Raw genomic sequence first — 15,635 nt, forward strand, 5'->3', positions numbered from 1 at the left:
ATGTTAATTTAATATCAGAAAAGGGAAGAGATATAAACACATAAGCCAAAAATAGACACATGTATAAAAATAAAACAGATATAAATAAATTACACAATTTACTTATACTTTGCCTTTGAAAACAATAAACAACTACTAGTCCAATTTTCAATTGCTCAAAACCCTGGCAAATAATTTTGAAGATGGAAGAGACATACAATGATTAAGTGCCGTGGAAGGCCACACAGTATGGCAAGAATTTGAACACAAGGCTACCTTGCATCTACAGTACTAGGCTACTAGAGATACTGTCGGTTGTATTGCCTGAGGAGGAACAAGTGTTTGAATTCATGTTTTGGTAGGGTCCTGCAACCTTAAGCATCAAGGAAAAAAAGCAAACTTTTTTTTTCTGATTTACTCCAACTGATTCTTCTGATAAGAACAGTATGACCTTTACTCGAATGCCATCTCCCCACTTTTTCCGTTTCTCTTCTGATTCACCTTTAAAGTTTATTTTGCAGTCTATCTGGAAATTGGAAGCAACTAAATACTCCTAAACTGGTATGACATATAGCACATGTATCAAGAGTGAATTTAAAAACAAGATTTCTATGTAATAGAAATTAAATAAAACTGGTAACAATCAAACCTTCACTGCACAGTAACGTCTGCCTAGGTACTGCAAAATACTTAAAATCTAATTTTCAGGTAATGAGAGGATTTCATAGACCTAAAGACATAAAAACAAGGTTCTCAGATATTGTGCCACACCTAATTTGCCATCTTGTTCTGTTACAAATTAACCAGGTGGGATGAACTCGATTTCAAGAAAAATCAGTATCAGTCAATTTTTCTAGTGTAAGACAAACATAAAACGTCCAAGATACTGCAATTAGTGGATCAGCTTGGATTCAGGCTTCTGATCTGGATCAGGGGTTTGAAAGATTTCTCAATCTCTGTTAAGAAAAACTTCATGATTTTCAATGTGCAGGTGTAAACAAGATGACACTAAAAATAGAAGTAATCAAGAAAGTCCCAGATGCTCACTTTAACAGCAAACTAGACATATGCAAAAGAAAAACACGAGACTCCCTTCTAAAAAAAGAGTTGATTAAAATTTTAGAGTAATTTATTTTTAAATGCACACTTTCCTTGACAACTTGCAGAACCAATTGTCACACAGCCAGGAAAAATCTTAAAGTAAAACAGAGGAGCACAGAAGACAAACAGTAAAGGGCTTCCAAGTCTCTCCGTCACCTCACTAGGAAGAGGAATGACCAGAAGAGATGGTATTGTTTGCTTGCTTAGAATAAAAATGAGAGCAATGTTATCCTGGAGGGCTGAGTTAATCAGGGAAAGCTGCCACCACCTAGACAGACGGATGTTGCTCTTTGTCTTTTTCCCCATGGCCACTTCTGCTGAGCTCCCTGTGGTGCCCAGGGGATCTGTGTGGGACCAGTTCCACTAACTCAGCAGAAAACCATCTACCTGTGCTTTGACAAGGTGATAAACCATGCCAGAGCCAGCCCAAATGAGGTCAGGGGAAACACACTCCTCATCATGCATCACCTCACTCCATACCGAGCTATAAGGCTGTAAGTTCAACCCAACACTCTCAAGAGGAGGCAAAATGATTTACCTTATCTGGCCAACAGCCCAAAGTAGGGTATTTATGCAGTTGTAGAACAGAGGGTCTTCTCAGTAGGTTCCTGATTGTGGAAATCCACAGATAACAGTGCACAGTGAAGGCCAAAGGAGAACAGTGCAATCCATAATCACTTAGGGCAAGATCTCTCTAAAGAAAGAGGGAAAACCTCTCAAGGTACAGCTACCATAAGAAGCACCTGTTCATCAAAATAGCAGTGCAGCTACACTGTCTTTCTGTGCGGGATGTCTCCTCAAACAGGTAGTTGTGGTAGAACTTCGTGGTTGGAGAGCCCATTTCAAATCCCTAAGGCATTCAGCAAAGCAGTGACATCAAACCACTGGCACCAGTGAAACAATGCTTCCTCAAGACAAGGAGTTTAGAAATACAACAGCACACATACAAAGGAAAATATCTGTTGCAGAATAGCTGACTACCCATACATCCATGTTGCTCTATTAAAGCTGGAATAGATAAAGCTGTATATAAAGAGCTATCAAAATTAGAATGAGGTGCAAAGAAAAGCCTCTCAGACTTGAAAGGCTAACGATGTGCTGTCTCAAGTTTTCATTTCTTCATCTTAGACATTTTAACTTGCACCAGAATATGTTTATACTGAATTCCAAAAGCTGTCATTTAAAATAAATAAATTCTAAAAGCTGTCCTTGACATTCAGCATACATACACACACGTTACCAGTTAATTCATTCTGCAGAATTATTACTTCAATGAACCCCTCTTCAACTGTGAAGAAAGATCAAATCAGATAATAGCTCCAGCAGTGAGCCTTTTAACTAGGGATCTCCTCACTCTTTACCCATACCCCACATTTTTCATTGGTTTATCTATAGGATTTCATGAAACTCAAAGCAATACAGGCAATTGACATGTTGCAACAGAAGAGATATTAGAAACGAGGTCTGTACAAAATCTACTTACTTTAATGAAAAGATAAATAACAGCTGCAAGAGCTCCAGCAAAGGAGGAAGGCAAGGGAGGAGAAGAGAAAGAGTGGACAGTCATCTCCATAGTAACTACAACTATGAAACTCAGGGGAGAACTTGTCTGAAAGCCGAAAGAAGAATGCTACCAGAGGAAACAGACTGTAATATAACTGGAAAAAAGAAGAAACTTGCAAATAATTTGCCACATGGTCAAGCTTTAGTTTATTTAATCAGAGCCAAGAACAAATACCGAGAGAAAAGCAAAGGAAAAAAAGCATAAAATCAAAACATAACGATGACATGGCCATTGCTGTACAAATTGTTTAACAATAAACATACTGTTAAAATAGTAAAAATACAAATGTTCAGGTTAAGAATTAAAAAAACAACTAGCTTCCCTCAGAAAATTCTCTGCTACTGGATTTAACAATGGAAGAAGAAAAAGGAAAAGCCATATACCTAAAATTCCTGTGAATTTTAAACCTCAAATTTTACCATCAACACAAGAGATCTGAGAAGATTCTAGAGAAGATATTGACAGTATAGAGATCTATATTTTCAAATTCAGTTCAGAGTCAGAAAATTCTTAAAATCCCAAACTTCGATGTTGGTGACACTGACTGACCTATTTCTGACCAGTGCTTACACCATCCCAAGCCTTTCTCATCCATCTGGGAGTCTTAAGACACACACCCTACTTGGGACAGGATCTGCTTTGAGCTGACCACCCATAACAACACCAACCCCGCACTGTGGTCAGTTTTGGTCAGTCAGCAGCAGCCCACATTCACAGTGCCATTTGCAAGAAACATGTCAAAAATATATTCCTACCACTCACACATTGTCCAGATCAGGAATAAATACAAAACAGGATTTTATATAGTTTAGCGTATGTTAAACCAACATACAATATAAATACAATCTTCCAATACTTATAAAAATACCCAAAACCCAAACAACAAACCAGAAACAAAAACAAAAACCAAACAAAACCCAACAACATCAAAAAACCCTAACATTCAATATTAGGACACACTGACACACTTCCACTTTAAAACACTGCAATGGTACTCTCTTTTTTTAACATCATTATCTTTGCACAACACATAAGACAACACTATTCCAACCCAGGCTGGCTTTTAACTCAGCACACATACAAAACACTCAGGTCAGAATTATAGTAGAAATTATGCTCTATGCAAATAGTCCATGGCAAATCTCCTCTAAATGTCCATATAAAAGAAACCACTTTGGTTAAATAATAGTTAAAACACAAACGTCTTACAGCACTTAGCAGCAAGACCTTCGGACTCTTGTATGGAGATTGGAGAAGCTATAGGAAGCAATGCAGTCTAATAAATCATGTCCAGCCTACCACAACAAAATGAAAAGTTTCCTCTGGCCAATCAGCCTTACATTACAAACGTTAGTCTGAAAAGATTAGGACCCTACTATTACTGCAAAGTAGAAAATACCAAGAATTTACAGACTATACATCTTTTCCTGTGTTCTTTGTTTCCTAATCCTTCAAAAGACCACTATAAAGTGGTCATACTTCATGAAATTGTTTCTAAGTTTAGTCTCAGCAAAGTGCATACTGCCAAATATCACAGCATTTTACATCTTTATTTCAGGAATAGGTTTCTGCTTTTCCATTCTTGGCCTTTTATTCTTGCTACAAATATTTTTATCTGTTGACATCTTTTTAAGCTCACATTTTAATTTTATGCAAGAAATGTAAGCTGTTCATTCAGTTCTGAAATCTTACCCATATTTGACTGTGCTGAATGTTTTCTCATTAAGTAATCTTCTTAAAAAGAGTGAGACCACTGCAAAATGTTAGGATGACTAACATCTAGAACTCAAAATTTTAAACTAGGATCCCTTCTTTGAAATAACCTAACAGAAAAAAAAAATCATGGCATTGCCATGATCTTCAAAAGACAATATATGCCTTTTTTTTCCTCTATATCTTTGATATTATATTCATTTAGAGGGAAATATGAATGGAGGAATAAGTGTAAAGACATTCATTTCTGGTACAACTGAATGTTTGGGATGTTTCCTTCTTCCCCCACTTCTGTTGCTGCGGGTCATGGAAATTGATTAACCCAGGGAGCAGACAAAACTGTGCAGTATCTAACGTGCCTCAATGTTTGTTTGGTGAGGATGGTTTCATATCTTACCTACAGAGTAATACAACCCAAAGGAAAAACATATCTATTTCAAATTATCCATGTTTCCTCTATTCAGGATGAGCTGGCCTGGTTTTGAAATAGCAGCAGCAGCCAGAAATACCTAAGGGCACAGCATCAAGTCCACTTCCGATGACGTGACAAAAATCTCTGGGAATGTCCACAACGTGTAACATTTCTTCTGATGTAGCGTGGGGCTTTGGGAGGAAAAAAATCCTGGACTACCTGGCTGTCCAGACACAGTCCTTGATGGAAAATGTTTTTAATACCAACCTGTCTTTTTGAAATGTCACCTAAGTAGATTGCCCATAAATGTCTTACTGTCTGGACGAGGGAGTAATAGAAAGATAATTATCAGAGAAGGACAAAGCCAAGAAGGTTCTAAAACAGGATCAAATCAGGATCAGACAGGTAGCGCCTCTCCCCTGGTCCCAGAGGCAGCAGCCTGGGCACTGGGCTGAGCCAGCAGTCAGTAGCAGAACTGTAATATAAGGGTATTAGATGATCGAGCACAGATACACATGGAAAATTACAGAATAAACCAGACGTAGCATAGGGCTATGTTAACACAAATATCAGGGTAGAGTATTATACAGAAAATGGCTTATATGCATTAAAAAAGCCTTTTCATGCTGACAAACAGATTTGCTTGAAAAAAAAAGTCTTTCAATATAGAATCAACTATTTCCTACATGAGTTAAGGGCAACCGCTCCCTGGTATCAAACCAATCAACATTTGGCCTTTCATACACAGGGGTGAGACATGAATGATGTGAATGACAGTAAGGACGGGTTATCAAGCAGCTGAAAGAGTGTGTGCCATACACAGAACCCCAGAAACAACTGCACCCATCCCATCTGGCTTTAGAAACTTCCTTAGTCCTTCAGCTGATAAGCCCAAACTCAAGGTCATGAAGACCTTTCCCTGCAACTCTGACTTCTTTTAAGAGAGAGTGGTAGAAGAAAGCGAGTTTGAATCGGACATTGCTTAACAATTCTCAGCTTGCTGTAAATCATACCTTCATAGTTATTAAATCACTACTCAAACAAGTTGTTTACATAGCTGTCTACCCACAAAGTTCAAGTGTTCCCAGATTATTGCACGTTATTATATCTTTGCATGTTGCATAGAAGAATCCGTGTCACAACTTCTGTTTGTTCCTTATGAAAATTCTGAAAGAACATTATTCACCTGATTTCTTCCTTTTCAAACTACATACAATAATCTTCTTGACTTGCATTATAAAGCAGGTAATCTGTCTTTTTACTATTCCTGTGCAAATCCACTCCAATAGACTATTATTGCTTTGTTTATAAGGCTCATTATTTAAATATAAATGTGCAGCACTAAAAATATATTCCACTCTTATCAGCATTTCCAGAAAGGGGGAGATTGGGGGCAGGATGTAAAAAAAAAAAAAAAAAAAAAAATTATTACAATTATTATTATAAATCTTATTGCCATTTTGGTTTTATTGTGGATTAATGTAGTTCTTCATAAGCAAACAACTAGTGCAGATTTGCATAGCCTACCGAAATTAGAAAAAAATAATAGAAGCACCTGGTTGATAAGTGGGCTTACACTGTGTTGTAGTAGGCAACAGCTGAACACAAATAGTGTTCCAATTAGTGAAAAGACTATTCACTGAAAAGGTCCTGGAAAAACACTTTGATATTACGAGCAGTCTCCTGCTTTCACACCCGAGTCATAATACACTGCTCTCTCCATCACCTACAATACCAAGTAGAAATCCCTCACAAATTTACATATGTGGGAACAGGATTGACCTTGTTTTACATCTTGCATGGAAGGTGCTAAGTCTAGTGCTAAATAGACTGTTCATTATTAGCTATAAAAACAATGTGACAAAAAGAGGAAAAAAAAGAAACCAACCCCAAGTCCCCTCAACCTTTTGACAGCTCTACTGCAAGAAAGTCTTTTGCAGCTCAAGTTGAAAAGGATATATCACTAAAAGAAACCACTTAAATTAGCAGCTTGCCTAATATGCAAAAGCTTGCCTACCCTTGACTGGCTTTTTTTTTGTGCTGAGGGTGCAAAACAGCTCTGCCAGCCTAGCAGCTGTGCAGTCACCAGCCAAAGGAGATCAGCATGCTTGTCTCCCTCCCCTTGGCCACATATTCCCACCTTTTCATTTGACAAACCTTAACACTCATCTTGCCCCACAATGAGCCAGTTCAGGGAGTTAAACTGGCATCTAAAAATAAAACTAAAAAAAGACAAACAGGAAAATGGAGCAGGCAGCAGGGAGCCAGCACAATGCAAGGAGCAGGAGCACATCCCCTGGGTTGGCCTTGCTGTATCACACAATCACACTTCTGATTGTCACATGCTTGAGACCGTTAGCAGAAAGCTGCTGTATTAATTAAAGGCCCCAGAAGGTTCCTAATAAGCAATTTCTGGCCAGTCTAGCTGTGGCAGCTTAAAACACTACTACTCCCCAGTGGGTTGTTCCTTTCTCCTGCAGCCAAAAACTTTCCCTGTAGCAGAACTGGATGAAGTGTCCTCTTCAAGGAGCTATGCAACCCTTGACCAAGGGACACTGTCCATCCACTCTGCTGCTACTGCAATGGGGGAAATTCCTCAAACTTTATTTTGCTCCTAAACTAAACCAATGCCTTCCCCCCCTCCCCCCGCCGTGGAAAGAATGTTCTAACATTAAATTAAAACCACACAAATTTAAAGCTTAAACAGTTACTAAAATCAATCAGCCTCCTTCCACTTCTCACAGCCTTCTATTAACACAACTTTACAATAAAAAAATTGTGCATTTGGCAATTCCCTGTGTGCATTTCTGGGAAGGGAGCCACATAAATGAGTAGCCACCTGACTGGTAACAGGAAACAAGCAGTAGCCTATTATCACCAAAGATCAACTTACTGTCACACCAAGTCTGCTCTGCACATGTCCCTTCTTGGGTAATGTGGGCAACTTGTTCCTAGAAAACATATAGCTGTCTCTGCACACTGTTACTAATTGCCAGCAATTGTAGTCTAAAAAGTTGCCCATAAAAAAGCACAAACATGCAGCAGAGTGACCAAACACCTTTGGCCAGTTACCTATTGATCTTCTCAACTGAGAATCACAGCTGGAAACTGGAGATCCACAACAAAAACATGCAGCTACATGGAAGTTACACTTCTCTTTCAGCAACTACCTTTTTTAATAGGTTTTGAAAATGTACAATCTATACATGGTGAAGACCACCCAACCTGACAATTTATGAAGCCTGTATACCAACACTTTTGTTCTCCTCTCTCCAAAGCATTAAACAAATTAGCAACTGCTCTCACTTACATGGCAACTAGACAGCAACGCATTGCACAACAGATTCAGTGTAAGATCTGAATGCTTAGCTTTTGCCAAATGTTAGAATAATGCTGACACCTTTCACCTTTACTGGCTGAAAGCTGTACAACCCAGGATTAACCCACTGCTTCCCCTCAGACCTGATCACTTGTAATACACACAACTCAGATCAAAGCAAGTATTTTCCATCCTTCAAGTGTAAACTCAAACAAATCTAAGTATTTTGAAGTACTGAGCTTGCCACTACTGCCACTGCCAATCCTCCCCAAATCCCACTTACTCTGTAAGTAGGGCTTACAATTCCTGGATTTATATGGAGACTGTGCAGAGGCAAAGCTATACACAAACTCCTTTTCCTCCTTACCACCACCAACAGCTGAAACCTGCAGTACCACAAAAGGCAGGCTGCATACCTTTAGAATTGTTCCAGATTACTGCTGCAATAGAAAAGAATACACCTCAAAAAATGGAGATGGAACTTTCCACATCAGCTGCAAAACTGGCTGTGTAGGAAACTTCCTCCAGTCCCCAGAGAGCAAAGGTGTTAATTGCTGACTACCCACCAAATAGTTGAAAACAGCTGAAGCCTAACAGTGTCAGGATGCTGAATTCAAAAGCCTAGTCCATCAAACAAAGTATCTAAGTGAGTTTCTGAACAAAATCTGGAGTATTATATTAAATCTGTATACTTTCACCAGAACAGCAATCTCTTTCCTTCCACCATGATGCCCTCTTTATGGCATGTGTAGATCCTCAGTCATATTACATTACTAGAAAAGGCGTTGAAACTGGAAAAAAATAGATGTGATTAACCTTCAGCTGGGCTTGGTTGGGGGTTCTACTATTGTGTTACTCTGTTCAGCATACATATGTGAAATAAGAAATACCCATCAGTAATCTCTTCACTGGTCAAAGACAGGCAGGTTGGAAGGGATTTACCTTCCCCCACAGATGCCTGTCAGCATCTACCTACCAAAGTTAAGTCCTCTCCAACCAGTAACTCACTGGGAGCATCCACTGCCTAGTTTTAACCAAGGAAAAACTACACCAGATATGACTGGCACAGTGAGACCACAAGGTCATGCTAACTGCTAGCAAATGCACCCTTCACTCAGTCTGCTCCAAGAATTGGCACTTGCTGTTCATGCAGGCTTTCGTGCAAATTGTCCCTGAAACTGGAGGAGTTTGGATCAACTATAAACGGAAATTAAAAACACACACATGCTGCACACATGTATGAATCTATCTCTCTATTCCCTTTATATAATGTACCTGCTCCGGGCAAAGGGAAGAAATGCTGCCAGATCAGTGCAGTGTACTGACGGACCTGGGGCCAAAAGACTTCTAGACACAACAAATGGGAAGAGGTGGGAAGAAGAAACTGGGAAGAGACTGTTTGCCTCCATGGTAACAGCCTTCCATTACACTGAAGAACTGAAAGGTCAAACCAGAGCCTTAAACTACTAAACAAAATGGAATCCCTTAAAACAGACTTCTTTATTCACTGTGCTTAGTTTCTTACTCTTCTTGTTTCCATCACTAGTGTGATAGGTGACCATCCCATTCCTCTAGAAGATGACAGATTCAGATTTCCAAAAGACCACCACTGCCATGCACAAACACACCCCCCTTCCCCCTGCAAGCCATAAAGAACGCAATAGTAACTTATACATAATGGTTGGTTCAGAGTACATGCTAAAGCTACAGTCTTTAAACATGTATCTTAGTACAAGAGCGTCATTACTTGTACACACAGTTGAACAGACAATTGAAAAGTCTGATTTTGAGAAAGCCCGGGGAAAAGACAAGGAGGGCACACTTCTCAAAACTTCATAAGCTGAGGCAGTGAACCCAAAAATTCTATTTCAGTCCTGTTCCCCGCTCCTCATCTTCCTGCGTGTCCTTTGTTCACCCAGTATTCCTGACACAACTCTTTCTGGGATCCCAAAATGACATAGATTGAAGAAACATGACATATTCAGATAAACAAAACAAAAAGCCTAAAAGGAAACAAGAAGATGGTATCAAAACACTCAACGTGCTTCAGTACAGCTTAAGAGAAGGAGCCCAGAAAAGGTCTGTCTGCAAAGAGGAAACTGAGGGAGGAAAAAATTAGATAAAAGTCTGTGTTGGGTGTAAATGGAAACGAAACAAGAACATTTCGCCTTCACAGCAGCTGCAGTAACAACCGTAATATTATTTCAACAGTTCACGATGCACGAAGAAGTAGTGAAATGATACCCTGCCTTCCACAAAAGCCAGAAAAATAGTTTTCATCTTGGGTTCTGTGTTGGAGCTGATTTTTTCTGGGTTTTTTTGTTTTTAACCTGAAAAGTACTAAAGGCACTGAGTTCCCTGTTATCATGTCTGAACCACCAGGCTGTTTCTCAAAGGTCTGAATTTCCTCATCCCAAACCTAGCAAATACTCCTCCAAAAATATTTCACCCAGAATACTCAAATGCAATTTCTGCAGTTTCTTCACCAGGAGACTGGTGAAGTAGCAATACCACTCATTTCTGAAGCTGGACTGTGCAGGGTACCAGAAGCAGGTACAGCGTAAGGGACAAGCCCTCCTGCCCCTCGCCAGTCCCAAGAGAGGAAGGGGATGTTCCCCTGGTTGCACTGGCAGCTGCTCCTACAACCACGCCGTGAACAAGAGATCAAAGCTTCATGCACGTTAACAATAAAGAACCCTGGCAAAAAACCTCAATTCATCTTCTCTTGCTATTACTTTTAATCCTAACCAGCTCCTTGAACCTACTTAAGGTGTGACCCTGCATGCCATTCTGTCAGCACAGCCGGAGAACAAGGGGACAAAGCAAGTGCAGAGGGCACCGAAAATTCCTAAGAAGCAACAAACAGTGGTCATCAAATAATGACCCCTGCCTCCCAGGATCACACCTACAGCTGATGTCACCTAAATAGCTCAGTAAAAATAATTTTCAATCCTCTGTTGTATCTCATAAAGCCCAAAATAAACACACATAATCTTTTGCCCTGACCAGCAGTAGAATGCAATAAGCCTTACAAAATTTCTACAGGTATGGAAGATAACAGAAATTTTACTCTGATACACCAAATGAGTTAAGATCAGATGGGCATATTAACTAGATTTTGAGTTTGTTGCCTGGACAGATAGAAAAGACTGTGTGGACCAGAGGTGGGGAACATTGGAACAGGAACACGAGGGTGTCCAGGAAAGTACCAGTGTCCTCACCCCCTTGGGTTCTTCAGTGGAATCATAAGGTCGTACACAAAGCAGGAATACTTCTTTTCTTCGAAAGAGAACTTTATTTGATGGCTTGGGACTAGAATGTGAGGAGTGTGGAAGAAAAAGGTTGAGAAAGCATTTCTGTTTCTCTCTTTTATATAGCATTTTTCAGAAGGCCTGTTTTCATTCTTACTTCATCCAGAGGACAACTCCCAGCCTCCTGCATTCTCAGCATATTTTCTCTAATAGATTGGCTTGAGTCCTATGATTTTAACCCACATTTTACACATTCAGTCACTTCTAGGAAAGAGGAGGCAGTCTGCTGCAGTAGTATCTCAAAGTAGTCCTTTGCAACTGATACCGACCACAACACCTTACTACATAGTTTCTCTTCTCAGAAGCATCTCTTTTATTTTTTTCTTCTTTCTTAACTTTACATGGTTTCATTCACCGAAAATTAAAAATAACAACAGTAATGCTAACTACTTTAGTGATGCTTTCCTTGAAATTATACGCACATACGTGTTGACATGACCCGAGAGGTCAAAGCCAGGAGAGGAGGAGTGAGGGCAGGAGGGTAGAGAGTCCTAAGACATTTAAATTAGCATTTACCTACTGCAAAATAACAACCGCCTTTCCATGCTTTCCGAAACAACAACAAGAACCATCTGTACCACTGGGTGAAGCAAAGTTTGCTATATCCTCACCGTTACTAGAAGGCATCCACGCTGGAAAATCTGTTTCTGGTAGGGTGGTATGTGTAACCATACCCTACTAATAACATAATCACAACACTGTAAGACAAAAAGGACAATGCAGAAAAGCTATACTTTAATCATAATGCACTACTAACCTTTTCCTCGAGGGCCCTTCCTCAAAATCTGAAGAACTAACATCGTTGCTCGTTGACGACACTTGCGATGCGTCGTCCTTCTCATTCTCCAGCTGTTCTGATCCTGGTCCTAATCCTTTAGATTGGCCATTAGTGAGAAGTCCTGCAAATGTGACAAAGTAATGCACAATATTAAAAGCTTATGTTACCAGTGCCAAATGGATTTTATAAAACTTCAGGTGTGACACTAACAATAAAGACCTGATGCCCAAAGCAACCATCTTGCAAAGATATATACAGATAACACTGACTTTGCACAGAGATACTTCAGTAAAAACCTGCCTGTTTCTGATTTGATTAACCGTAAGACCCCAATCTCAAATAACCACACTATGGGTGCAATAGTATTTATAATCTTGTCACATTCAAAAAAGGGACATGGCTTAGTCAAACTTTTCCTTGTTTTACTTAACTCCTATTGACTGGCATAGATAAAGAGTCTTTTGCATTTAACTGTAGATTGATATAAAATTAAACCACTTGGTCCAACTTGTCATCATCTTGCTCTTCATTCTGCTGGCTTCCAACTACTGCAATTTATGATCCTTTAAAAGAAATCCTAAATCCCAAAGGGGAGAACATCAAACGTCTGTTTCTCGACTCCAATTCTTCTCGCCAAGTGTCGCTCATCTACAAGAACTCCAGACTGCCAGAAAAAGTAGCCAGGGCAGCAAAGGTATACAAGCCACAGCTGTCTCCCCTTTTGCACCTTTTCTTTCCCAAAGCAATATTACAGCAAGCAGCCTCCTAAAGTCACATAGATGGAAGAAGCACTGGACCTATAAAAGCATAATGTCTAACAAATTTTGCGTATTCTACTCAACCAAGCACCTACAATATAATATGACTCTTACAAATAACAGCAGACAGAAATGAAACCGCTTATACTTAGGGAAGAATTAAAATAGTAACTAACATACTATTCAGCAGGCTTTGGGTTGAGAAGGAGGAAACAATTTTATCAGCTCACTATTTACTAGATGTTTTAAGAGCTTATTACCAGAGGAGCTGCAATTTTATCCGGGAGAATGCTTTCCCATCTCTCCACCCAAATAGTTTTGCAAATAGCATAACAAGGTGCTGTTTCACAGCTTTATTTCCTCAGAGAAATGCTGGTAGGACTTCTCTCCCTCCCTTAGCCATTTCAGTCTCCCTTTCTGTAACTGCACCTTTCTATAATTGCAAAAGAAAAGGGGAGGAGGGGAAGGCAGGGGGGCAAGGAGCGGCTACCCTTTCCAAGATGAGCCAGGTAGTAAAGCCTGTAATAGTACTACACTGAAAATGCTTACTAAGCATTTCAAGAATTTACACCAGCGCTACATCAGTGCTACACCATTTCAGACCTCTGTTTTCAGGAAAATCACCGTTCAGCACCATCAATGCACTTACTCATTGCACAACTAAGCATTCAACCAAGCTCAGCTCCAAATAGACACTGACGAAGAAGACACCTCCAATGAGCTGCTGTACCAGAAGCTCGGCACAGCCACAGTCAAATACTCATTCCCCACAAGGCCATTTATTCCCTGCTCGCTTGGGCACTACATCTGTAAGAAGTGCCTCCCCTGATAGCAGGCTCCAAACCTTGCAGCACACACCCATTCCAATCCAACAGCTCTGATGACCCACTTTTAAACAGCCTAATACCAAGTCTGCATCATATCACCACATCGTATCTCTCTTCTCTTTTTCTAATCAAAGTTTGCTCATATTCATTCTTGAACTACAACAAATTTCTCTTAGTTTGAAGTCAGGAGCAGCTATATGGTGACCATATGCTGTAGATTTTGTATGCTGTTTTAAAAATATCCCCTACAAAGCAGAAGCATGGACTACTTTTTTCCTGGGGAAGAGTCAGTGAACTAGTAACTCAATTTTTTTTCCTAATATGGAGCCCACAGAGCAAAAGTTGAAACTATGGTCCAATTTTTGTATTAAAATGTCTCTTCTAGCCAGCCAAAGAGCCTCAGTTAGAAGTTAAATGACCCAATTTACATTTTCTCTCCTCTTTTGTTAAATTCCTTGTGATACTTCATTTCCATTAAAGGGATCTCAAACTGTGACCCTACAAATAATAAAAATTTCAGTATCAGCACATGATACTACAACAGGCTTGTAATGTAACAGCACAATGATATGACGTGGGATGACAGCTTCCCTTCAATTCCTGAGAAAATGAAGGTAACCATTTAGAAAACACAGAACAGATTATATTTCTATGCCAAATTCACTCTGTTAAGAAGCCCTAGTGCCCAAGTTTGCTCCTAAGAAAGTTTCAACTTTTGCTTTGCATTTTTCCATAAAACCACTGCTGATAAAATTTACAATTTCTGAACTCCGGAGAAGGCTAAATCAAGCATATCATTTGAGGCCTGACACTCAGTAACTTAACTCTTATGGCAGAATTTGATTAGGTTTTCCAAAAGCAATATTTGCTCTGGAGACTTGCCATATGTAAAACCCAGCAACCTGAAGTATATGAGTCAAGAAAATCACCTTTCGGGCTGTCAACTTGCACGCACTTGGAAGGCAATTTTTATTCATCCTTTCACCCTGCCAAGCCATCAGCTCACTTGGGAGACAAGCATGATTTGTGTCCCTTAAGGAAAAAAATATCGGTTTGCCTAATATTATTCATCATAACCAGCACCATTCCAAACCACAGTAATATTGCTGATAACTGATGTTAGCTATCGTCCACTGGAACTGACTAAAACAAGAGCCCTAAAAGAGAGGTATTAAACTACAAATGAGAGATACTGATAAATACTGGGAATGGGTGTCATGTTCTACAGGTTTTCAGGGCTAGCATAATTGCAAAATCTACGCTGAAGTAATGAAAGACACAGACAGCCACACTCCAAAGCCTCCTTTCAAGCACTGGAGAGAAAGCACATGCTGAAGCACGCTGTTATAAAGTTTATTGCCACTCAATCATTTTTATATCAAATGTGTTCAGTTTGCCCCCAGATACCTTTTCCTTCAAATGCCATTCCTGCTCTCTCTAACTGCAATAAACCATGCTCTTTTCTGCCGTGCCTCAGCTGGGAGATATAAAAGGTCTGGAGGCCCCAGGATGGGATGGGAACCCCACAGTTTTGCCAAGTGACACTCAGGCACTCCCATCATCACTGGTTGGCACCAGTGCAGTTGACAGGACACGCAGATCTGCTGGTGCACTGCAGGAAGAGAGTGTGGTGCACGTCCATGCAGGTTTGACTCTCCAAGGTCAACCAACCTACAGGAAGCAGCAGGCATTTCTTAAAAGCTGAGTACTGCAGTTGCACATGTATATGAAGAGAGGAAAGCAATAGTCTGGAAAGCTAAACCGCTCTTTAACCCTGGCTACTTCAGAGCATCCAGCAAAAGTCAAGGAATCAGCAAGCCCTCAAGAGCCAAATCAAACCAAAGGGACAAACAGTTCCTCTACTGTTTTTCCA

General features: G+C 39.9%; 1 protein-coding gene across 2 annotated transcripts in view; it reads right to left on the reverse strand.

Moving 5' to 3' along the window:
• JARID2 (jumonji and AT-rich interaction domain containing 2) overlaps positions 1 to 15,635 on the reverse strand; it is a 215,211-nt gene that overhangs the window by 81,883 nt on the left and 117,693 nt on the right. For both annotated transcript variants that reach the window (XM_050307645.1, XM_050307717.1), the window contains exon 3: positions 12,157 to 12,298. In XM_050307645.1, coding sequence (XP_050163602.1) covers positions 12,157 to 12,298 — 142 coding nt within the window. The remainder of the gene's footprint in view (positions 1 to 12,156; positions 12,299 to 15,635) is intronic.

The sequence above is a fragment of the Myiozetetes cayanensis genome, unplaced genomic scaffold (assembly GCF_022539395.1).
Source record: "Myiozetetes cayanensis isolate MyiCay16 unplaced genomic scaffold, myiCay2020 scf1, whole genome shotgun sequence".
Lineage (NCBI taxonomy): Eukaryota > Metazoa > Chordata > Aves > Passeriformes > Tyrannidae > Myiozetetes > Myiozetetes cayanensis.